The following is a 26,231-nucleotide window of genomic DNA, read 5'->3' as shown; positions in this document are numbered from 1 at the left end:
ATAAATTCTGAGAGCACGAACTACATCCATGGAAGCCTCACCAGCTGAAAGATCAGGTGACTGAAAAGCTGGTACAACAAGTTCCTAATTAATGTGGAACTTAGAAACCACTTTAGGCAGAAACTCAGGACGAGTGCGAAGCACCGCCATGTCCTGGTGAAAAATCAGAAAAGGGGGACGACAGGAGAGCACCCCCCAATTCTGATACCCTCCTGGCAGAAGCAATCGCCAGGAGAAAAACAAACAATCTTAAACATTAACCACTTGAGTTCCACCGACTCAAGAGGCTCAAAAGGAGGACCATGCAGGGCCCGAAGAACCACCGCCAAGTCCCAAGGAGCCACTGGAGGCACAAATGGAGGCTGGATTCGAAGAACACCTTGGAAAAAAGTGTCAACATCTGGCAGTGTAGCGATCCTATGTTGGAACCACACAGACAGCGCGGACACATTAACCTTCAGGGAGGCAAAACGTAAGCCTAGGTCCAATCCCTGACTGAAGAAAAGCCAAAATCCTAGAAACTCGGAACACCTGAGGATCACAGTTTCTGGACTCACACCACTGAAAGTAAGTGTGCCACACTCTGTGGTAAATCCGAGCGGAAGCCGGCTTGCATGCCCTCAGCATGGTACTGATAACAGAGCTTGAGAAGCCCCAAGACCTTAGGACGGCTGTCTCAAGAGCCACGCCATCAAAGACAGCCGACCCAGATCCAGGCAAAGGCAGGTCCCTTGAGACAACAGGTCCCTGACGCTGAGGAAGAAGGTACGGAGTGTAGATGGAGAGGCTCCGCAGATCGGAGTACCAAGGACGTCTGGGCCACGCAGGAGCCACCAGCAGAAGCGTGCCGCCATCCTGCTTGAATTTCCGTAGTACCCGAGGCAGCAGGAATATCGGAGGAAACAGATACGCCAGTTGAAACGTCCATTTCACCGACAGTGCATCTACCAGACTTGCGCCTGTGTCTTTGTCCTTGACCCGTACACAGGCAACTTGTGATTCTGACGGGAGGCCATCAGGTCCAGCTCCGGCAGCCCCCATCAGTCCACGAGTAGCTGAAATACCTCTGGGTGAAGTGACCATTCCCCGGGATGCACGTCGTGACGGCTGAGGAAGTACGCCTCCCAATTGAGGACTGCGGGGATGAAGACTGCCGAGATTGCTGGAATGTGGCACTCCGGCCAAGCCAGGATGCAAGACACCTCCGACATCGCAGCACGACTGCGAGTTCCTCCCTGGTGGTTATTGTATGCCACTGTGGTGGCGTTGTCGGATTGAACCTGTACTGTCTTTCCTAGAAGAGCGGTGCCGGACGACTGCAGGACCCTCTACATGGCCCGCAGCTCCAGAATGTTGATGGGGAGAACCGCTTCTTGGGGAAGCGGTTCTGAAGTGAAGTGACAACGAGCCAGTCACTGCCCCCCAACTCTGGAGACTGGCATCTGTTGTGAGCAGAACCCAGTCCGGATCCAAAAGGGCCGTACATTCTGGCTCCGAAGGGGGGTGGCCATGACCGCCATCACTTTGGTGAAAACCCTTGGTGCCGTAGAGAGGCCAAAGGGTAGCGCCCGAAATTGGTAGTGATGTTGCAGTATAGCAAACCTCAGATACCACTGGTGTGAAGGAACTATAGGAACATGGAGGTAGGCGTCCTGGATATCCAGGGAGACCATGTAATCCCCCGGTTCCATCGCCAGAATGATGGAACGTAATGTTTCCATCCTGAATTTGGGAACTCTGAGGAACTTGTTCAGAGACTTCAAATTGAGGATAGGGCAATGAGAACCATTTGGTTCCTGCACCAGAAACAGAGTAGAGTAGTACCCCGTCCCCTGTTGTGACTGAGGAATGGGAACAATGACCCCTGCTTTCAGCAAGGACTATATAGCTTCTTGAATCTGCAAAAATTTGGTTTTGTCCTGAGGACTCATGCAGAAAACACGGTGGGGCGGTCTGTGCCGAAAGGACAGGGCGTACCCCTGGGAGACCACTTCTCGAACCCAGGCATCCGTGGTGGTATTGTGCCAGCACTGGGCAAATTGAAGAAGTCGGCCTCCCACTCTGGGGTCCTCCAGAGGGAGGCCCGTTCTATCAGGCAGAAGGTTTATCTTCCTGCTTGGAAGAAGGGCGCCTAGCACTCCAATGCCTGCTTCTTTGGCTTAGAGGCGGCCTTGGTCGCCGACTGCCTCGAAAGGACCAAAGGGCAGAGCTCCTGACCTTTGGATGCGATGTACTCGAAGGGAGGAATGCTGACTTGGATTTAGCCAGCGTATCCACTATTTTATCCAGGTCTGGACCAAATAACAACTCCCCATTAAAGGGTAGGCCTCCAGGCCCTTCTTAGAATCTGCGTCAGATCTCCAGGACCTCAGCCACAAGGACCGACAACTCTAGAGGTCAGCAGGCTTGTATCCAATGACGCTTCCCCAGTATAGGACGCCGCATCCCTCATCTGTCCAATTAACGCTCTCTGGACATCTGGAGCATCGTCTGGAAAGGTATCCTCTAACGCATTGGCCCAGCTCTCAATGGCTTTAGCCACCCAGGAGATGGCCGTAGACAGACGGGCCACTGCCCCTGAGAGAGAGTAGATGGACTTTAAACAAGTCTCCACCTTCCTATCCATGGGATCCTTGAGGGTGGAGATAGACGGTAAAGGCAATGTAGTGCTTTTGATTAAGCGGGTGACATGGGAATCCCATTTCCTGCAATGATCCTCAGGAAACAGATAATTGGATGTCAGACGTTTTTGTGGCTGGAATCTCTTACTAGGCAACTGCCAGGTCCCCGCCATATGATCCTTCAACTGATCAGACGGGAAAAACCGTCGAAGTCACCTTAGCCTTCTTAAAATTAGGATACTTAGACCTAGGGGTCGGTGCATCATCCTCTATGTGCAGGATGGCCCACACCGCCCTAACCAACGCCGGCACATTAATGGAGGACTTTAGGCCTGATTCAGAGCCGGACGCTCTGAATCAGGGCGTTTTTTGGGGTTTTTTTTGGAGCGGACCACCCACAGCTATTGCGAGCAGCCAGGATAATGGTCGCAATGGTCAAGACCATCGGGCTTGCAACGAGACCCTTGTGGTAGGGTCTCGTGGCCGCAAAGCCCCAGAGAGCTTCTGGCTCTAATAGAGCCAGAAGCTCTCCCACTGACATCACTGGTGGTGTCAGTGGGGCCGCCCACAAACGGCAGGCGTTCGAATGGGAACGCCTCCGTTTGTGAAGCCACCCCCACGCCACGCCTCCAAAACGGTGCGAGCTGTCGATCAAAATTGACAGCCGCAAGACCGTCAATTTTGGTGCGAGACTCGGAGCGACGGAGCGCCCGCCGTTAGCTGGGTCTCGCGCATGCGCACATCGGAGCCGGGTCCGGCGTGCGCATGCACAGTGGCCTAACATCGACCCTGAGCAGAATCAGGCCCTTAGTCTCTATCTCCTGAGCCGTGGCATCAGAGTCAGTGTCCTCATGTACCTCCCCATCATCTGAACAGACGTCCGTGTCTGTTAAATGTGTAGCCTGGGCAGCCAGCACTGGGCGCTTAGACGCCTTTGGAGGCATGTCACCCTGTAACATTGACTGTAAAGCCGACGACGAGGCCGCCAAACTCTGGACAGAGCTGGAGAGTACATCCACCCAGGGTGGTGGAGCCGCCTGAGGAAAACCCTGAAAGGGCACTACAGACTGTTGCGACACAGGGGTAGACTGAACATACATAGGCAACCCCGAATACTGCCCAACAGTCTGAGACCCGGGGTAGCCTGCAATAACTGTGGAATACCCGGGGAATGGGGGATGTTCGACTGGGGCAACGCCCTAGTAGGGACAGCAGTCAGGAACGCTAGACGGTCCGCGATTGACACCAGCACCTGAGAAAACATCGCCCACATTGTCCTGCGATGTAGGAAGTTGAGAGAGCCCAGGCAGTAGCTGGCAAAGCCCGCACAGACCATCCTGTGATAAATCCTCCCTCTCCACCCCTGCAGAACAGCGTCTGCAGGAGGACAACACAGGAGCCACAGAGCGCTCAATCTGCTCATCTGACATGACAGAATATATATATATATATATATCACAATAGAGAAGTATGGTGTGTAACACCTGCGCAGTCACCAGAATGCAACACAACAGCCCACAATAGGGTACTGTGTATAACCCAACTGTATGTGACTGACCTCACAAATACTTGATATATATACACACGTGAGGTCCACAGAAAAACGCCCTTCCCCCACACACCTGCCGGGCCGTAGGAGAAGGAAAGGGATAGGTATAAGCTGACAGTAAGTAGAAATCAGCACAGACAGGCAGCACTAGCAAAAGTCACATAACATTCAGAAAAGTCAATATTCACTGCACCTTTCACTACAATCAACCTGCCCTGATTCAGTGTCTGGGAGGGCTATAGTACTGTGTACGCTGTCCTTTTGCAGGGGAGAGGTATGCAGGGGGACTGGTCCACGCACCGCCTGGGAGATCTGCGATGCTGCCAGTAGAAGATGGCTGCCGGAGACCTCAGACGAGGAGTGGCCGCATGAGGAGAGCAGCTCAGCGTTGCCAGTACACGTGGGAAAAGGCGCGCTGAGCTGAGGGGAGTAGCCACTAAACCAGGGAAGGCTCTCTCCCCTGGTTAGTGATTAACCCCAGGGATGCTGGTTCCCCTCCAGCCATTACTCCCTGGTGGTCTAGCAGACGCGCGGGGTATGCCTGGAGAGGGAGAGCTTGCCGCCACTACTAGCGCCGCTGGTCTGTCCCCAGAGACCGGCGGCTCAAGATTGCATATACCCGCGAGCAACGCAAGTTAGCGCTGCTCGCGGCTTACCTGTCCCCGGCGATCCGGCTGCAGTCGTGGGAGATGTGTTATTCCCCCTCATATATCACTGTACGGTCCCCTCCCCCTATATAATAATAATATCACATAGGGTGTGCTGGGAGCTGTGTAATTCCCCCTCATATATCACTGTACGGTCCCCTCTCCCCTATATAATAATAATACCACATATCAGTGTGTGCTGGGAGCTGTGTTATTCCTCCTCATATATCACTGTACGGTCCCCTCCCCCCAATATAATAATAATACCAAATCTCAGTGTGTGCTGGGAGCTGTGTTATTCCCCCTCATATATCACTGTACAGTCCCCTCCCCCTATATAATAATATCACATAGTGTGTGCTGGGAGCTGTGTAATTCCCCCTCATATATCACTGTACAGTCCTCTCTCCCCTATATAATAATAATACCACATATCAGTGTGTGCTGGGAGCTGTGTAATTCCCCCTCATATATCACTGTACGGTCCCCTCTCCCCTATATAATAATAATAATACCACATATCAGTGTGTGCTGGGGGCTGTGTTATTCCCCCTCATATATCACTGTACAGTCCCCTCTCCCCTATATAATAATAATAATACCACCACATGTCAGTGTGTGCTGGGAAATGTGTTATTCCCCCTCATATATCACTGTACGGTCCCCTCTCCCCTATATAATAATAATACCACATATCAGTGTGTGCTGGGAGCTGTGTTATTCCCCCTCATATATCACTGTACGGTCCCCTCCCCCCTATATAATAATAATATAATACATACAGGACACGTTACCTGGCTCCAGTTATCAGGAATGTCTATGACAAAATGGCAGCTAAAGCCCCTGTGGCCCCGCCCCCTCTGCTCTGTGACTGGGAGACTATAAGAATATGGCCGCCGGTCACCGTACATGAGGACACCATTCGACTATACATTTGTTACTCTAGTGATTAAACTGTGAGCGGTAGGTGCAGGTGGCTGCTTAGTTACAGGACGTCCTTCCTACTTTGTGCCGCCTGATTGGCTACTCGCTGCTGCCAATCACCGCACTGAGGTGAATGAGAGGAGGGCGGTCATTATGATAAAAGAGGCGGGGCAGACAGTAGCCATAGCTACACGGAGGAGAGAGGGGCGTGGCTATACAGAGGGGCGTGTCTTCTTGTATAACTGCAGCTTCCGGGTGACGGTCCCAGCAGGAATAAGCAGCAGGTGATGGGACTTATTGTTATTATACAGGGGGAGCAGACTGTGGTGCCTCATTATTATCATACAGGTAGAGCAGACATCAGTGTTCTATATAATACAGAAGTAATAGACCCTGGTGTTACTACAATACAGCTGGAGCAGCCTTTAGTGCTGCACTATGTATATACAGGTAGAGTAGACGCCAGGGTTGGTATAATACAGATGGAGCACAACATTCTGTTACTATAATACAGCTGTAGCAGACTCTGGTGCTGCATCACCATTATACAGGTGGAGCAGACCCCAGTGTTGGTCTAATACAGGTGGAGCAGACCCCAGTATTGGCATGATAAAGGTGGAACAGATCCTTTTGTTACTATAATACAGCTGGAGCAGACTCTGGTGCTGCATTATCATTATACAGGTAACAACAACAGAAGCAGGAAGTTTTGTCTATATTTTGGGGCACTCACCCTACTAATAATATAACGTAACCTGTAATAGTGTCAGTAAGAAATGACCGAGGTGTTATCTGTATAGCGCAATAAGTCAGGGAATACACAGAACGTAACAGAAAGACGATATAAAGCCAATAACCCCTCAGCACTGACCAGCTGTGTGATGGGAGATGTATATAGTGATTATCTATCATTTATGGTCAGACATATACATCATCACCCAGTGCTCAGAGGTATGGGGAATATATATATATACATACATACAGGTAATCACAGTAAGTGTAAGGAGGAAGATTCCGTCTGTATAATAAAGCGTCGGTAACCACCTGATTAATATGCTATTGTCTGATTTACCCAAGTGCTCATATCTATCATGGTGCATTCACATGTAACATACATAGAGTAACACCATATATCTGACATGGTGCTGTCACGTGTAACATACATAGAATAATCCCATATATCTGACATGGTGCAGTCACATGTAACATACATAGAGTAATCCCATATATCTGACATGGTGCATTCACATGTAACATACATAGAATAATCTCATATATCTGACATGGAGTCACATGTAACATACATAGAGCAATCCCATCTATCTGACATGGTGCATTCACATGTAACATACATAGGATACTCCCAACTATCTGACACAGTGCATTCACATGTAACATACATAGAATAATCCCATATACCTGTCATGGTGCATTCACATGTAACATACATAGAGTAACACCATATATCTGACATGGTGCTGTCACGTGTAACATACATAGAATAATCCCATATATTTGACATGGTGCAGTCACATGTAACATACATAGAGTAATCCCATATATCTGACATGGTGCAGTCGCATGTAACATACATAGAATAATCACATCTATCTGTCATGGTGCATTCACATGGAACATACTTAGAATAATCCCATATATCAGTCATGGTGCTCTCACATGTAGCATACATAGAATAATCCCATATAGCTGACATGGGGAAGTCACATGTAACATACTTAGAATAATCCCATCTATCTGACATGGTGCATTCACATGTAACAGATATATGGGATTATTCTATGTATGTTATATGTGAATGCACCATGTCAGATAGATGGGATTATTCTATGTATGTTACATGTGAATGCACCATAACAGATATATGGGATTATTCTATATATGTAACATGTGATAGCACACACCTTCCCTTCACACCATGGTGCTATCAGTGTGACCTGTGTATAGTGATGATCAGTGTGTATCAGGTGTGTGATATCAGTGTGACCTGTGTATAGTGATCAGTGTGTATCAGGTGTGTGATATCAGTGTGACCTGTGTATAGTGATCAGTGTGTATCAGGTGTGTGATATCAGTGTGACCTGTGTATAGTGATCAGTGTGTATCAGGTGTGTGATATCAGTGTGACCTGTGTATAGTGATCAGTGTGTATCAGGTGTGTGATATCAGTGTGACATGTGTATAGTGAACAGTGGGGTCATTCAGACCCGTTCGCGAACAAAGGACGCTCGCAAACGGGTCGATGTTGCCCCACTGCGCATGCGCACGACGGAGGGAGCTCCGTCGTGCGCATGCGCAGGACCCGGACTGCGACAGCCAAGCTGTCGCTCCGGGTCTTGCACCAAAGGGGGCGTGCTGTCGATATTGATTGACAGCACGCCGCCTTTGGTGGGCGTGGCAGCCAGACGGAGGCGTTCCCATGGGAACGCCTACCGTCTGAAGCCGGCTCCACTGACATCACTAGTGATGTCAGTGGGAGTGATTTTGGCTCTGATAGAGCCAAAATCACTCCAGGGCTTCTGGCAGCGAGACCCTACCGCAGGGTCTCTGTCGCAAGCCCGATGGTCTTTGACCATCGCGACCATCATCATGGACGCTCGCTATAGCTGTGGGTGGTCACCCACAGCTATACGAGCGTCCAGGAGGACGCTCCATTTTCATGGAGGAGGGCCCTGATTCAGAGCGAGCGCTCTGGTCAGAGCGTCCGGCTCTGAATCAGGCCCTGTGTGTATCAGGTGTGTGCTATCAGTGTGACCTGTGTATAGTGATCAGTGTGTATCAGGTGTGTGATATCAGTGTGACCTGTGTATAGTGATCAGTGTGTATCAGGTGTGTGATATAGCTTGTGGAAGAGGAGGGCTTAAGAGTTGCTTGAATATGTTACATATACTCTGTGATATTTATTATAATATATGTATTCCTAGACAAGTAAAGGACCAGAAAATCTTTACTAGAAGTCAAGTGAGGGTGAGACGTGTCCTGTATAAGTCACTGATCACTGAGGATGGACACGGACAGGAGTCACATGAATGAGAGGATACTAAATCTCACCCTGGAGATCATCTACCTGCTGACTGGGGAGGTGAGGGGATCTGAGAGTGTCACAGTGACATCACTTATATCTATAGGAATAATACAGGGACATGACTGGGGAGGTGAGGGGATCTGGGAGTGTCACAGTGACATCACTTATATCTATAGGAATAATACAGGGACATGACTGGAGAGGTGAGGGGATCTGGGAGTGTCACAGTGACATCACTTATATCTATAGTAATAATACAGGGACATGACTGAGGAGGTGAGATGATCTGGGAGTGTCACAGTGACATCACTTTCTATCTATAGTAATAATACAGGGACATTAGCGGGGAGGTGAGGGGATCTCGGAGTGTCACAGTGACATCACTTATATCTATAGTAATAATACAGGGACATGACTGGGGAGATGAGGGGATCTGGGAGTGTCAGAGTGACATCACTTATATCTATAGTAATAATACAGGGACATGACTGGGGAGGTGAGGGGGTCTGGGAGTGTCACAGTGACATCACATATCTGTAGTAATAATACAGGGACACGACTGGGGAGGTGAGGGCATCTGGTAGTGTCACAGTGACATCACTTATATCTATAGTAATAATAATACAGGGACATGACTGGGGAGGTGAGAGGATCTGGGTGTGTATGCAGTGATATTTGTGTTTTCCCCAAAACACAGGGTTACACAGTAGTAAAGAAGACATTTGGTGAGTGTGAGACACCCAACAGCCATCCCCATGTGTCAGGAGGACTGAGCAGGACCCAGAACCTCATCATGGTGCCTCCACCTCACTCACTGATACATGAGAGACACAAGATCCTGGACCTCTCCAACAAGATCATTCTACTGCTGAAAGGAGAGGTGACTTCTGGGAAGGGGACATTATACAGTAACACCGGGGGATGTGTCTGGGTGATGACTGGAGAGGTGACTGCTGGGAATTGGGCATTATACAGTAACACCAGGGGATGTGTCTGGGTGATGACTGGAGAGGTGACTGCTGGGAATGGGACATTATACAGTAACACCAGGGGATGTGTCTGGGTGATGACTTGGAGAGGTGACTGCTGGGAATGGGACATTATACAGTAACACCAAGGGATGTGTCTGGGTGATGACTGGAGAGGTGACTGCTGGGAATGGGACATTATACAGTAACACCAGGGGATGTGTCTGGGTGATGACTGGAGAGGTGACTGTTGGGAATGGGACATTATACAGTAACACCAGAGGATGTGTCTGGGTGATGACTGGAGAGGTGACTGCTGGGAATGGGACATTATACAGTAACACCAGGGGATGACTGGAAAGGTGACTGCTGGGAATGGGACATTATACAGTAACACCAGGGGATGACTGGAAAGGTGACTGCTGGGAATGGGACATTATACAGTAACACCAGGGGATGACTGGAAAGGTGACTGCTGGGAATGGGACATTATACAGTAACACCAGGGGATGTGTCTGGGTGATGACTGTATCATTCTGTGTGTCAGGTTCCTATAAGGTGTCAGGATGTCACTGTCTATGTCTCCATGCAGGAGGGGGAGTATATAGAGGAACACAAGGGTCTGTACAAGGATGTGATGATGGAGAATCACCGACCCCTCACATCACTGGGTAAGAGGAGACTGTCATTTATTGTACAGGAGAGAGCAGGTAAGGGGACCCCTAAATACACACATAATCACATATATACAATGTACTCAGTCACTGTGTGTCTCCTACAGATGGACCCAGTAACAGAAATACCCCAGAGAGATGTCCCCGTCCTCTTTATTCACAGGATTGTACAGAGGAGAATCACAGGACCCCACAGGAGCATCAGGTAGATGGGATTTAGGGTCTCACCAATACACTATAGTGACTCTCATTATATGATCTGTAGAGAAGCTGTGTGTGTATTATTTTCTGTGATTCTTCTACTTAATGTTAATTAATGAAATCAGACATTTTTAAACTTAATTGCTTTTAATTTTTGGGGGTTTCTTAGGGTGAAGGTCTGGCTGATAATAAGGTAGAAATAGAGGGAGAACAACAGACAAATGTGACTAATATAAAGGTAGAAGATATAAAAGTGGGAGTAGAAGAGACATATGTGACTGATATGAAGACAGAAGACATAGAAGAAGAAGAGACATATGTGACTGATATGAAGACAGAAGATACAGAGGGAGAAGAAGAGACGTATGTGACTGATATGCAGACAGAAGACATAGAAGAAGAGACGTATGTGACTGATAATAAGGCAGAAGATATAGAGGGAGAAAAAAAGACGTATGTGAGGAGTGATCAGCAGTGTAAGGAGGAGGAAATCCCTACAGATATCAGCACAGGTGAGTAATAAACACTTATTAAAGAAAAGAGTTATATTTTATCTTTTCTCAGGGGGTCATTCAGACCCACTCGCAAGCGGCAGTACGCTCGCAAGTGGGTCGATGTTCCCCACTGCGCATGCGCACGACGGAGGGTGCTCCGTCGTGCGCATGCGCGAGACCCGGACTGCGACAGCCAAGCTGTCGCTCCGGGTCTCGCACCAAAGGGGGCGTGCTGTCGATCGTGACTGACAGCACGCCCCCTTTGATGGGCGTGCCGGGGGCGTGCCTGCCAGACGGAGGCGTTCCTATGGGAACGCCTACCGTCTGAAGCCGGCCCCACTGACATCACTAGTGATGTCAGTGGGAGTGATTTTGGCTCTGATAGAGCCAAAATCACTCCAGGGCTTGTGGCTGGGAAACCCTACCGCAGGGTTTCCGTCGCAAGTCCGATGGTCGCGATGGTCAAGACCATCACGACCATCTTTTTGGACGCTCGTATATGCTGTGGGTGGTGACCCACAGCTATACGAGCGTCCAGGAGGACACTCCATTTTAATGGAGGAGGGCCCTGATTCAGAGCGAGCGCTCTGGTCAGAGACTCCGGCTCTGAATCAGGGCCTCAGTCTCTACAACACGTTCTTATTATACACCCTCCTCTGTCAGAATGGAATAATGAGGGAAATGTATCTGCTCAGTGGGGGAGTCAGGAGCCATCAGCCTCTAATATACTACTACTCTCTCCCCTCATTTCACTGTGTGTTACCGGCTTAGAGATCTGACCAATCTCCTCCCCACACTCTCTGGTGTATCTCATACATCAGGAGCCATCAGCCCCTATTATACTCCTGCTCTCCCCCTCACATCATGTCACTGTGTTACCAGCCCAGAGATCTGACCAGTCTCCTCCCCACGCTCTTTGGTGTATCTCATACATCAGGAGCCATCATCCCCTATTATAATCCTGCTCTCCTCCTCACATTATGTCACTGTGTGTTACCAGCCCAGAGATCTGACCAGTCTCTTCCCTGCACTGTAAAACCATATACTCACACATTACAACGAACACCATGTATACACACACACACACAAAGCTATAAGCACACACTTATTATTGCACAGTGCTTCCACCAATGCTTGTCTACAATTAATAATTAAGCCTATAATAGTACTGTGACTGTGACAGTGGGACTGTGGCACCTGAGTGTGACCAGAGGGACATATAGTGGCTGTTGCACTATTGCCGTTTGCTACCTTTGTGTCCACCTGGAGACCTGTGAGTAGTGTAACTGGTGGCCAGGACATGCTGCTAGTGTACAGAGCTACTGTGCTTCCACGTCTCCAGTGTGTGTGTGTGAGAGAAGTGACTGGTTGCCCAGTGTCACTGGCTTATGTGGTTTCCTGTCCCATGATAGTAGCTGGGGAATGTTACTCACCACATGTCACCATGGCTGGGTCTATGCCGTCTGCTTGGTAACCCCATAGTGTTGTATTTTATCTGTGCAGCAGGAGCCATATCTGCTGTATGTACAGTTATTGTAATAAAGTAGCTGTACAGTAGTTTGCAAATTCAAATTATACATCGTGGACTAATATTAGTATTGTTATTAATCATTATATATATATATATATGGAGTCCGCTTTGCCTTACGCTGTATATAGACAGAACACATTGCAAGCCTAACAAGGGAATAGTGCAGAAGACTTACAGTACAAAATATTTTAGACACCAGCGAGTGAGCCCACAACTGGGAAATCCTTCTCATTTATTTTGGCACCAGGAGCACCATATCACCCTATTATTACCACTGAACACTCCAACCTGTTTTCAGGTGATTCATATTCTCTCACTGTTCGGTTAGCCTGCGGTTATTTAGCAGGCTATCTATGTAGTAGACAGAGGAGTTTTTTGGATACCTACCTGACTATATTTCATACCCTCATGGTATATGTGATAGGTCCGCTCATGCTCCATTCACTACATTATGTACATGGAACACAGCAGCCACCTACCCCTTACTGATAAGTGTCAGGGTTCAGCCTAGGATTGGCCTCTCTCACCTCCTTGCCGGCTTCCCCTGACTTCCTTGCGGTCAGACGTCTGGTGCAGTGATGGATGTGGGGCTGAGTATTCTGCCTTAGGTGCTTTTTGCGAGCTTCCATGGTCGGCTGTGTGTGCTGGGGATCGGAGTTCCCATCATGGGCGCCGCCATGACAGTTCCTCTCATGTGACAGTACTACTAACCTATGGTAGCATGATTTCAGTCAGCTGATGCTGTGCTCCAGTAAACTGCTACCCCTGGGTATAAATCCGCCTCCAGAACTCCAGGAAGACGCTGTTCAACTTCGTTATTCCAAGTGCCTGTGTTACTCCCACTGCTGCTCTGTGCTAAATCCTTCGGCGTGTTGCTTCAGCCTGCTCACAGTTTCCCAGTTTCCTGTATGAGCTTCCATGCTAAACCTTACTCTGAGACTTCAGCTTTCTCACAGTACTTCAGTGTTTCATGTCCCTTCCCTGTGTGTCTTTGTATATGTGCTGCTAATTTTATTGCAGCTTTCCTGTGGCTATTACCCTGTATCACTGAAGTGTCAGATTACCTGCTGGTATTAATTAGCTCACAACTGGTCCTCCCAGCACATGTCTGTGTCAATCTGCTCTGTGTCTTGTCAGTGCAAATCTGCACTTGCAGTTAGCACTCTCCCAGTGTATGCCTATCTTCTCTATATGTCTTGTCTGTGCAATCTGCACCTGCATATATAATTATTCCCAGTATTTTGCCTTTGCCCAGTACCAGCATTTCTAGCTCTCCTAGTATTTGGCCTTTGTCCAGTACCACATTTCTAGCATTCCCAATATATTCCTTGAGTCCACTCTACTCCCCAGTATATGTTTGTGTTTTCCTGCATATTTAGCAAACTCCAGTACCTGCCTGTGTCCACATCTCCCTGAGCTGCTGAGCTAGTCAGCTCCTGGATTTCTTAGTGATTCTTGCAAGCCGGTGATCAGGATTTCTAACTGTGTTCCAGTGTATCTCCAGTGTTCTAGCAATAAACTTAACGTAATATAGTTCCGGTCTTCTGCCATTCCCAGGTACCTGTCCAGAGGGCCACGACCTGCTCACTTGGTGCAGCGGAAAACCAAATCCCAATTGGAGGGGTCACTGGAGAAAACCACCAAGTGAGTTAGACTCCGCGCCTCTGGGCAGGTCTAGCCAAACCTGGGTTCGGCCGCAAATAGGAGACCTAGCCACAGTCACTCCGATAGTCACCTGAACCCCCCGGCTCACCGTCCTCCACAGAGGATCACTTTCACCGGATTGTGACAATAAGTGAGTGGTTACTTTTCTGTTTCTATTTTATATAATACCTGATTCTTTGTATGTTCCCTTTTGTCTTTAACCACCACAATATCTTCACGATTTTTATTTACATTACTCAAATATCTATGTGTTGTGGTCTTTATGATTAATCATTGTGCGTACGATTCATTTAACCTGGACATGTATGATGTATTATGCCGCAATTACTTTGGGTTATAAATGTTTCTGAGCATTTTGATTTAGGGACACGCAGAGGGTACTTGGTTGGTGGACATACTCTACCACAGTGCTCAGATGTAGCAGCGTTTTGTTTCAGTATCTGATAGATATTATTCTGATTATCACACTTATTGTAGTATCATGAGATTTTTTTGGCATTAAGATTTTTCACCCAGGCTATTTTCAGATTTTATTATGGGTATGTTATAATGTATTATGTTTTGCAATCATTAGAGACCAAACATGATGTCATAGGGACCCATTTTTCTTGTACTTGGTTACAAACTATGTATCATTTTGACTGTCTTTGATCTCTTGCATTTTGTATATCCTTGCATGAGACCCATATTTATCTCATTGGATGGTCTCATTTCCTGATAGAAGAGACTTTGTTTACATACTCAAATATCAGCAGGTCACCATCGGATGGTTATGTAATTCTCTGACTGATTTGGTTTATTCTCAAACACCCTGCTGTGTTATATATATATATATATGTTGTTTGTCTTCTCTTTTGTCTGTCCTGTATTTTATTTTTATTGATATTTCTAATAAATGTTAAGTTTTACTTCTCTATAGCAGAGAATTGTGCCCCTACAATAGAGAGTACTTTCTTTTTCTTTTCTTTGACCTTGTAGTTTACTCTTTTGGGTGCACCTCCCATTACCTATTAGTATTATTTCCCATTTATGACTATTTGATTAAGGAGTTTTTCTCTGCTTTCATGTATCTAACCAATATTGATACCAGTGCTTGGGGTCTCCCCTCAATCCCCTTTTCCCTCATTTTTTACCAGCGATAACAACACTGCAGCTTATACAGTCACAGTAACCACAGAAGCAGCACGGGCTGAGCCCAATGGTTCTGTGCTGCCGTTAGTATTGGGGAGGAGGCGATAGTATAGGTCAGGGAGAGGGCCCTGCTCATTAGAGCTTACAGTCTATAGGTGGAGGGGCTGGCAGACAGGGGTGACACATAGAGGAGACATAGTGAGCAAGGAGCATACAGAGGTGGGTAAAGATGAGAGCAGGAAAGCTTTAGTAAAGAAGTTGATCTGCAGAATCTGTGAAGCTTAGTAGAGTCAGTAGGTGAGAGTTCCAGGGGTGGGGAGCAGCACAGGTAAAGTCCTGGAGGCAGGAATGGGAGGATGTAATTAGTTGAGAGGAGAGGCTCCAGTTCTTGGCAAAACAAAGTGGGCGGTGGTAGTCTGGAGGGAAATGGAGAAGTAGGGGGGAGATGATTGGTTGAGGGCATTTTAGGTGAGTTTGAATTGGGTTCTCACATGGGTAGGGAACAAGTGTTGGGCCTGTAGGGGAGACAGAAGCAGTTATTTTGGAGATGATGAACCGGGACAGATTGGAGGGGAGAGAGGTGGGAGTTGGGGAGGCCACATGGGAGGAAGTTGCAGTAGAAGAGTCTAAAGATGAACAGTGAGTGGATGAGGGCCTTAGGTGCTTCTAGGGTGAGAGAGGGGCTGATCCTGGAGATATTTTAAAGATAGAAGTGGCAAGACTGGAAAAGGAACTTAATGTTGGCACTAAAGGATATTTCCAAGACTTCAGACTTGTGGGATAGAAGAGATGGAATGGTTGTCGATGGATAGTAAAATTGAGGGAGGTGAGGGGACTCCACATGATAGGAAGACGATCAGCTCAGTCTTAGACATGTTAAGTATAAGAAAGCGCTGAAACATCCATGAACATTTGCTCCTCAATGTAAACATTTTTGTTTATTCTCATTTGTTTCCAGTAGATGAACACACAAGCAGGAATATCTCGGAGGAAGATCTCATCTTGTCGCCAGATTTTAAAATAGAAGATGAGAACATCACACAAGATTCTCCAGGAGAAACTCCCATTACCCTAAATATACATCCAACACTTCACAGTACGGATATGTCATCTGATCCCTCTAATCATGAGGAACATTCTCCTGATAATTCAGATCTAGTTACACACAGTACAGCTCATAAAGGTGATACGCTATTATCTTGTTCTGAATCTTGTAAAAGTTCTATACGTCACTCAGTTTATGTTAGACATCAAAAAATTCACACAGGTGAGAAACCATTTCCATGTCCTGAGTGTGGGAAATGTTTTGCACAGAAATCAGAACTTGTTAGACATCAGAGACATCACACAGGTGAGAAACCATTTCCATGTTCTGAGTGTGGAAAATGTTTTACACAGAAATCACATCTTGTTACACATCAGAGATGTCACACAGGTGAGAAACCATTTCCATGTCCTGAGTGTGGGAAATGTTTTGCACAGAAATCAGATCTTGTTACGCATCAGAGACGTCACACAGGTGAGAAACCATTTCCATGTTCTGAGTGTGGGAAACGTTTTACACAGAAATCAAATCTTGTTACACATCAGAAAAGTCACACAGGTGATAAACCATTTTCATGTTCTGAGTGTGGGAAACGTTTTACACAGAAATCAGCTCTTGTTACACATCAGAAAAGTCACACAGGTAAGAAATCATTTCCATGTTCTGAGTGTGGAAAATGTTTTACACAGAAATCAGCTCTTGTTACACATCAGAGAAGTCACACAGGTAAGAAACCATTTCCATGTTCTGAGTGTGGGAAATGTTTTACACAGAAATCGCATCTTGTTACACATCAGAGATGTCACACGAGAAATACAATTTCAGTCAGCTAATATACATGAAACGGGCATCAATAATAATTATTGAAAAAACTGTGTATATTATAATGTAAATAATAAAAGCCAGCATGAATACATTTACAGCGTGTATACTCCATTGTATATGGACTTCACTGAGTTATTGAGGTCTTACGTAAGGCTGCTGCCTTTATTTCACTTTCTCCCTCTACTCCTGTTATTTGCTTGGGTGACTTTAATAATGTAATGGATCCTTCCATAGACCGTTGGAGAAAGTTAATTATTTCTTTACCCCCTTCCCAATCCCCTTTTTCTAAATTGATTGCTGAATTGCATACAACAAGAAAAAATTGGTTGTGATGCGCTGACAAAAAGCGGCTGGTACAGGGATAGTCACACCCTGAAATCAATCACAGTAAAACACAAAAGAACCAGCGCTAAAAAAGATGGACGGTGATCTTTAAATAATGAAAATTATTTATTCTAAAAAAAACAAGAGTAAAACAGTAAATGCCACACATGATAATGGTTGAATGAATGACCAGCACTCTCAATGTGGGATTCCAATGAAAGATATTAACATAGTGTTAAAATATATCTCTGATCCTGTATATTGAGCAGATGGTATAGGACCTAGGACTCCTTCCACTATATCCAAGGTTTTGAGATTTCAAGCAGCCATAGGAATAGTCAGTACAATTGGTTTCAACACAGTCTTTAGCATCCAAAGTGCAAATTGAATAAGCTGTAAATAATCCACCTGTATTTTGTTCCGCATGCCGTATTCTCATTGGTTAGACAGAAATGACACCCATAGACCACATATTTCTAAATTCCTGGACTCCATCAGATAGTGTATATCCCCGCCAATAAGGTGACGTGTTCCGGATAATTACCCGGGGGAATACACTATATGATGGAGCCCAGGAATTTAGAAATATGTGGTCTATGGGTGTCATTTCTGTCTAACCAATGAGAATACGGCATGCGATCATGTGACACTAGGTTATCACATGATCGCATTGCCGTTAATTGTACAATATAGATTCTGATCAAGATAAATTTTCCCTACACCATTTAAGGGTAAGTGGGATTGCCTAATCTTAGCTTTGTTTAAGCCTTTTTTTTATTAAATGTGTTTGATGGACGGTTTTTCTTTTAATTTATTAATTTTATTGCCACTACATGTGTTATTAATTAACCAATTACTCCTGGGTATTTAACTACCCCAACAATATGAACCAACGCACATACTCCTGAGGAAGCTAGGTGCCTCTTGCCTAGTGAAATGCATTGAGGTGATTGCTCTGGGAATCCTGCTAACATTGGACTTTACTTTGGACCCCCACAACCTTTCCAGGACTGAGTGCAGCGCCGGAACAAAATGCAGGTGGATTATTAACAGCTTATTCAATTTGCACTTTGGATGCTAAAGACTGTGTTGAAACCAATTGTACCGACTATTCATATGGCTGCTTGAAATCTCAAAACCTTGGATATAATGGAAGGAGTCCGACCTAGGATCAGAGATATATTTTAACACTGTGTTCATATCTTTCATTGGAATCCCGCATTGAGAGTGCTGATTGCAGTATTGGGCTGGTTGGATGTCTGGTGTGTCCGCTATCCCTCTACCTTTTCCAGTCAGTCCTCCACTCATCGCTCTTTGTCACGTATTGAAATGGTTTTTATTTCACCTATTCAGGTTCCCAGAGTTTCTGTAGTTGATTATTTGTCGAGGGTGTCTCCGACCACTCTCCGCTGTGCATTAGTATTGGTTCCTCCCTTTCGGACGGTGCCCGCTTTTGGAAACTTAACCCATTCTGGTTAGACCTAGTGGGTGCCGGCTCTGAATGAGAAGCTGCTTGGGTTTATTATTTTGTGGATAATGCCTCATGTACTGATGTTTCTCTCCTTTGGGATTCCTTTAAGGCATTTCTAAGGGGCACCTTTATTAAGCGTATTGATAACATTAAATTATTTCATGGGCAGCGGGAAACTGTTTTGGAAAATGCTTATAAGGACGCTGAGGCCCAGTACCTCTTGTCTAAAGAGATCTCAGATTGGGAGGTTATGCTTCATGTCCAGCGGGAGTGGCCGGATCACCTGTTTGATAAATCTAAGCGTACACTACTTTTTCCCCATCATAAGAAATACTCACAGGCTGATGTTGGGATGGAGTTACATAGCTTATTTGGCAAAAGGGGATGGTTTTCCAGAGCAGTCTCGGGTATCCTTGATTCCTCTGGAATATTGCATACCTCCGCTCTTTTTATAACGGATGTGTTTCTGCAATATTACTCCTCTCTTTATGCTACTAAGGTGTCATATTCTCCCTCCCAGCTTCGTGCCTATTTAGAAGGAATCCATCTGCCCTGTCTTGAGACTGATGCAGTTGATTTATTAGATGCTCCTTTTACAGAGGAGGATCTGGAGGTTGCTATCTTCTCCTTTCCACACTGTAAAGCTCCCGGAATTGATGGTGTCCCGATAGAGGTGTATCAGAAATGTAAAAACGTCTTTATCCCGCATCTTCTCAAGACTTTTGATGCTCTTCTAACTGCTGATTGTCTACCGCCATCAATGTTGGAGGCCTTGGTTGTAGTGCTCCCACAGCCTGGGAAGGACCCCCTTTATCCAGACTCTTAGAGACCTATTTCTCTTCTTACCATTGACAGAAAAATATTGGCTAAACTTTTACTATTCGTCTTAATTCTATTATTAATTCTATTATACATCCTGATCAAACCGGCTTCATGTCAGGTAAATCCACTACTCAAAATCTTAGGCTCCTTTCCTATCATATGCAGATGTCCCATAGGGATGCCCCTGAAGCTGTGGTGGTCTCCTTAGATGCAGACAAGGCCTTAGATTCCATGGAATGGGAGTATTTATGGGAGGTCTTGTCTAGGTTTGGTTCTGGTTCCCGTTTTATTAGCTGGGAGTGGTGGTGAATGGTTGTATTTCCTCTTCCTTTTAAGCTAGGGTGTGGCACACGCCAGGGGTGTCCTTTATCCCATGCATTGTTTGCACTGCCTATCGAGCCCCTGGCGTGTCTCATTTGTGCAAATTCAGCCAGGGCCAGATTAAAGGGAGGAGGACAAAAGCAGTTGTCCCGGGGCCCCCACACCTAGGGGGGCCCCACACAGCAACAGCACCAAAACAGGCAATATTTTATTAAGCCCCGTCCACCTTGCAGCAAAATGCTGCAATTCGCAGGACAGCCGGTTGGAGGCGGAGCCAATATGATGTGATTGCGTTAAAATTGCCATTTGGCCCCTCCTTTTTCTGACCCGCAAATTGCTGCATTTTGCCACGAGGTGGCGGAGCTTAATAACATGGTGCCATCCCATCCATAACATGCAGTCTGCAGATGCTGCAAGTTAAGTGTATGTGTGTTTGTGTAATTTATGTGTGACACATGCATGTGTGGTGTATATGTTTTTCTGTGTGAATATACACTACCGTTCAAAAGTTTGGGGTCACCCAGACAATTTTGTGTTTTACATGAAAACTGACTTTTATTTATCAAATGAGTTGTAAAATTAATAGAACATATAGTCAAGACATTGGCAAGGTTAGAAATAATGTTTATTAAGTGAAATGATAATTTTGTCCTTCAAATTTTGCTTTCGTCAGAGAATGCTCCTTTTGCAGCAATTACAGCATTGTAGGCCTTTGGCATTCTAGCTGTTAATTTGTTGAGGTAATCTGAAGAAATTTCACCCCACGCTTCCTGAAGCACCTCCAACAAGTTGGATTGGCTTGATGGGCACTTCTTGCGTACCATACGGTCAATCTGCTCCTACAACAGCTCCATGGGGTTGAGATCTGGTGACTGCGCTGGCCACTCCATTACAGACAGAATACCAGCTGCCTGCTTCTTCCCTAAATAGTTCTTGCATAATTTGGAGGTGTGCTTTGGGTCATTGTCCTGTTGGAGGAGGAAATTGGCTCCAATCAAGCGCTGTCCACAGGGTATGGCATGGCATTGCAAAATGGAGTGATAACCTTCCTTATTCAAAATCCCTTTAACCTAGTACAAATCTCCCACTTTACCAGCTCCAAAGCAGCCCCAGACCATCACATTACCTCACCATGCTTGACAGATGGCGTCAGGCACTCTTCCAGCATCTTTTCACTTGTTCTGCATCTCACAAATGTTCTTCTGTGTGATCCAAACACCTCAAACTTTGATTCGTCTGTCCATAACACTTTTTTCCAATCTTCCTCTGTCCAATGTCTGTGTTCTTTTGCCCATATTAATATTTTCCTTTTATTGGCCAGTCTCAGATATGGCTTTTTCTTTGCCACTCTGCCTAGAAAGCCAGCATCCCGGAGTCACCTCTTCACTGTAGCGTTGACACTGGGATTTTGCGGGTACCAGTTAATGAAGCTGCCAGTTGAGGACTTGTGAGGCGTCTATTTCTCAAACTAGAGACTCTAATGTACTTGTCTTCTTGCACAGTTGTGCACCGGGGCCTCCCATTTCTCTTTCTACTCTGGTTAGAAGCTGTTTGTGCTGTTCTCTGAAGGGAGTAGTACAGACCGTTGTAGGAAATGTTTAGTTTCTTGCCAGTTTCTTGCATGGAATAGCCTTCATTTCTAAGAACAAGAATAGACTGTTGAGTTTCACATGAAAGTTCTCTTTTTCTGGCCATTTGGAGAGTATAATCGAACCCACAAATGTGATGGTCCAGATACTCAACTAGCTCAAAGGAAGGCCAGTTTTATAGCTTCTCTAACAAGCAAACCCATTTTCAGCTGTGCTAACATAATTGCACAAGGGTTTTCAAGGGTTTTCTAATCATCCATTAGTCTTCTAACGCGCTTAGCAAACACAATGTACCATTAGAACACTGGAGTGATGGTTGCTGGAAATGGGCCTCTATACACCTATGTAGATATTCCTTTAAAAACCAGACTTTTTCAGCTAGTATAGTCATTTACCACATTAACAATGTATAGAGTGTATTTCTGATTAATTTAATATGTTATCTTCATCAAAAAAACAGTGCTTTCTGTCAAAAATAAGGAAATTTCTAAGTGACCCCAAACTTTTCAACGGTAGTGTATGTAGGTATGTATGTTTGTGTATATATGTACAGTATTTGTGTATATCTATAAGCACAGTGTGTGTGTAAGTATATAAATATATGTATGTGTGGTGTGTGTATATATATATATTTATATATACGGAACTCCCCCCTTCCCTGTAAAATCCTGCGTTTGCCCCTGCTGACTGTATCGTGTTCCGGGATGGCTGCAGCGTGGTGATGGAGGTCCCGGCCACTCAGTGCTTCCCCGTATCCTGGCGTGTCGGGGCAGTATCTGCGCACCTGCCCAAGCACACCCACTCCCTGTCCTGCCTGCCCATGCAGCTCTCCTGCACAAATATACATATGTATATACTTTTAATACAATTATATTGAAAAGGGCCCCACAAGGTTGTTGCCCCAAGGGCTCCACAAACCTTAACCCGGCCCCGGATTCAGCTATTCAGGGCCTGCGGGGGGGGCCGTGTAATGGACACAAAAGCTCTTTATGCGGGTGATATTCTGCTGTTTCTGGTGGACGCGGGCCCATCTTTAGAATGTTTGATGGACATTATTAAGCATTTTGATTGTTTTTCAGGGTTGCTGATTAATTGGTCCACGTCTAGTATTTTTCCTTTGATTGGTTCCTGCCTTTTCCCTTCTCTCTCCTGCCCTCTACAATGGACTTTCTCCTTTCGGTATGTGGGTGTCTTCATCTCGCCTAATCCTGCTGATTTTGTAGAACTTAATGTGGTGTCCATTACCATTAATGTCTATTTAGCCTAAATACCTTTATGTCCTACAGCATTCACCTGTATTTATTCCTAAAAAAGTTTTCTCCCATATTGAGTTTATTTTACCTGTTTTTGTGTGAGAGGATAAGAGACATCTGATTGCTCTCCGTACCCTATGTAGTACCTAAATCTGCAGGTGGATTGGCCCTTTATAATTTACATATTTACTATTTGGCGTCACAACTGTCGCATTTGGTGCCCTGGTTATCTGTTGGTACTGACACCACTCTGGCGGGATTTCTTGGTGAGCAAACAGGGTCCCCTTTAGCTCCTTTATAAATGTTATTCTCCGTAAAATGCCGGATAGATATCTCCACTTACTTCGACAAGTTGAACTGGTTTTGCCCTTTGCTCAGGGATTGTTTGGGGATGAGGGTGTGGATCCTGATGTCTGCCTGTGGTTTAATGATGGTTTTGGATGTGCTGGGATCGGAGACCTTTTGGATTTCTTATGGTATCAAAACTACTGGTCATTTGTTTCATAATGGGGTGCTCCACTCCTATGACCATTTGCGTATGGAGTTTGGCCTTCCTTGTACAGCTTTTTATAGATACCTTCAGCTCCGTTGCACCCCTGAACACTCAGTTTGGATCTGATTCTATTTTATTAACACCTTTTCTTCTTAAATTTACACTCCTTCAAGTACCTGTTTGTAAGACAGTCTCCTATCTTTATAGTGATCTTACATCTCATAAATTTGCCAGATGTCCTTCTTCCCCTTAGGAATAAATGGGAATCAAACTTGGGTTCTCTTCAAGATGATCAAATGGTTCTATAAGGTATACTTCCCCTTGTGTTCTCTTCAAGATAAGCAATGGTCTCAGTTGTTGGGTTCTATAAGGTATACTTCCACTTGTGTTCTCTTCAAGATGATCAATGGCCTCAGTTTTTGGGTTCTATAAGGTACACTTCCCCTTGTGTTCTCTTCAAGATGATCAATGGTCTCAGTCGTTGGGTTCTATAAGGTATACTTCCCCTTGTGTTCTCTTCAAGATAAGCAATGGTCTCAGTTGTTGGGTTCTATAAGGTACACTTCCCCTTGTGTTCGTTTCCAACAAATCCATTATTTTATTTTCCACAGATCCTACCGTTCCCATTCCTATTGCACGTATTGATACTAATATTCCAACTAATTGCCCCAAATGTCATGCTCTTAGCTGTGAATTTTGGCATTTGTTATGGGATTGCCCTAGGGTTAATGATTTTTGGAAATTAGTGTGGTCGGATATGCAATTTACTTTCCCATCATTACTTCCTCCAGAAGCAAAACGTTATCTATTCACATTATTGCCCGCTCCTGGTGTGCTCCAGATCCTCCCAACATACACAAGTGGTGGGTGCTGGTTAGTGATACCACTGACCATGAACGTTATGTTTATATTAGTCATAAGGCCCTTCCCAAATGCCACAAGCTATGGGATAGATGTGCTCTTTCCTCACTGGGCCTTCGTAGACCTGTGTGAGATCCCTCTGTGTAATCTATCCCCTTCTATCTTCCCGCTCCTTGTCTCCTTAGTTTACCCCTTTTCCTTTCTTTTCATTTGGTCATTTTCTTTTTACCTCCATGCGTGAGGTGTTTATATGCTATATCTGTGTTTACGGGTTCAGCTTATCACTGATAACCCTCTGAATGTATATTTTGTTATTTATTGATTTTTTTTTTTTTTTTTGCTGGCAACACGTTTTTTGCAAACTTATTCGTATTTATTTTTTGTTCTGTTTATATGTAGAAAAATTTTCAACAAAAAGTTACATGATTAAACATGTATTATAAATTATAAGACACTAAGAATGCAGTATTCTAAGTAATATATGAGCATGCTGATCTCCTAATGTAGGAGTCTGACAAGTAGACTTGCTCTGTTGGTTTAACTCTTCCTTTCAAAGAGATTGACTTCCCATGCAACTATGTTTATATATGTGTGTATGTATATACAGTGCATCCGGAAAGTATTCACAACGCTTCACTTTTTCCACATTTTGCTATGTTACAGCCTTATTCCAAAATGGAATAAATTCATTTTTGTCCTCCAAATTCTACACACAATACCCCATAATGACAACGTGTAAAGTTTTTTTTTAGATTTTTGCAAAGTTAATAAAAAAAACCCACTAAGAAATCACATGTACATAAGTATTCACAGCCTTTGCCTTGAAGCTCAAAATTGAGCTCAGGTGCATCCTGTTTTCACTTATCATCCTTGAGATGTTCCTACCGCTTAATTGGAGTCCACCTGTGGTAAATTCAGTTGATTGGACATGATTTTGAAAGGCATACACCTGTCTATATAAGGTCCCACACTTGACAGTGCATGTCAGAGCACAGACCAAGCATGAAGTCCAAGGAATTCTCTGTAGACCTCCAAGACAGGATTGTCTCAAGGCACAAATCTGGGGAAGGGTACAGAAAAATATCTGCTGCTTTGAAAGTCCCAATGAGCACAGTGGCCTCCATCATCCATAAATGGAAGTTCGGAACCACCAGGACTCTTCCTAGAGTTGGCCGGCCATCTAAAATGAGCGATCAGGGGAGAAGGGCCCTAGTCAGGGAGGTGACCAAGAACCCGATGGTCACTCTGTCAGAGCTACAGCATTCCTCTGTGGAGAGAGAAGAACCTGCCAGAAGGACAACCATCTCTGCAGCAATCCACCAATCAGGCCTCTATGGTAGAGTGGCCAGACGGAAACCACTCCTTAGAAAAAAGCACATAGCAGCCCGCCTGGAGTTTGCCAAAATGCACCTGAAGGACTCTCAGACCATGAGAGACAAAGATTGTACTCTTTGGGGTGAATGCTAGCCGTTATGTTTGGGGGAAACCAGGCACCGCTCATCACCAGGCCAATACAATCCCTACAGTGAAGCATGGTGGTGGCAGCATCATGCTGTGGGGATGTTTTTCAGTGGAAGGAACTGGGAGACTAGTCAGGATAGAGGGAAAGATGAATGCAGCAATGTGCAGAGACATCCTGGATGAAAACCTGCTCCAGAGCGCTCTTGACCTCAGACTGGGGCGACGGTTCATCTTTCAGCAGGACAATGACCCTAAGCACACAGCCAAGATTTCAAAGGAGTTACTTCAGGACAACTCTGTGAATGTCCTTGAGTGGCC

The 26,231-nt window shown here is 45.4% G+C and overlaps 2 protein-coding genes across 2 annotated transcripts in view; one reads left to right on the top strand and one right to left on the bottom strand.

The window, feature by feature from the left end:
• The window catches only part of LOC148453886 (uncharacterized), a 142,437-nt gene extending 136,792 nt beyond the window's left edge, over positions 1 to 5,645 (bottom strand). The window contains exon 1 of the mRNA XM_088461565.1: positions 5,612 to 5,645. The gene's annotated coding sequence lies outside the window, so the exon portion shown is untranslated. The remainder of the gene's footprint in view (positions 1 to 5,611) is intronic.
• A 293-nt stretch (positions 5,646 to 5,938) lies between these two features.
• The window catches only part of LOC148453884 (uncharacterized), an 80,095-nt gene continuing 59,802 nt past the window's right edge, over positions 5,939 to 26,231 (top strand). Inside the window, exons 1-7 of the mRNA XM_088461561.1 lie at positions 5,939 to 6,025; positions 8,684 to 8,841; positions 9,482 to 9,664; positions 10,345 to 10,423; positions 10,534 to 10,631; positions 10,797 to 11,139; positions 16,410 to 17,317. Coding sequence (XP_088317687.1) covers positions 8,764 to 8,841; positions 9,482 to 9,664; positions 10,345 to 10,423; positions 10,534 to 10,631; positions 10,797 to 11,139; positions 16,410 to 17,317 — 1,689 coding nt within the window. The 5' untranslated portion in view covers positions 5,939 to 6,025; positions 8,684 to 8,763. The remainder of the gene's footprint in view (positions 6,026 to 8,683; positions 8,842 to 9,481; positions 9,665 to 10,344; positions 10,424 to 10,533; positions 10,632 to 10,796; positions 11,140 to 16,409; positions 17,318 to 26,231) is intronic.

This window comes from Taudactylus pleione, unplaced genomic scaffold (genome assembly GCF_031769625.1).
Source record: "Taudactylus pleione unplaced genomic scaffold, aTauple2 ptg001067l, whole genome shotgun sequence".
Classification (NCBI taxonomy): domain Eukaryota; kingdom Metazoa; phylum Chordata; class Amphibia; order Anura; family Myobatrachidae; genus Taudactylus; species Taudactylus pleione.
This window is presented reverse-complemented; position numbering and strand designations above follow the sequence as displayed.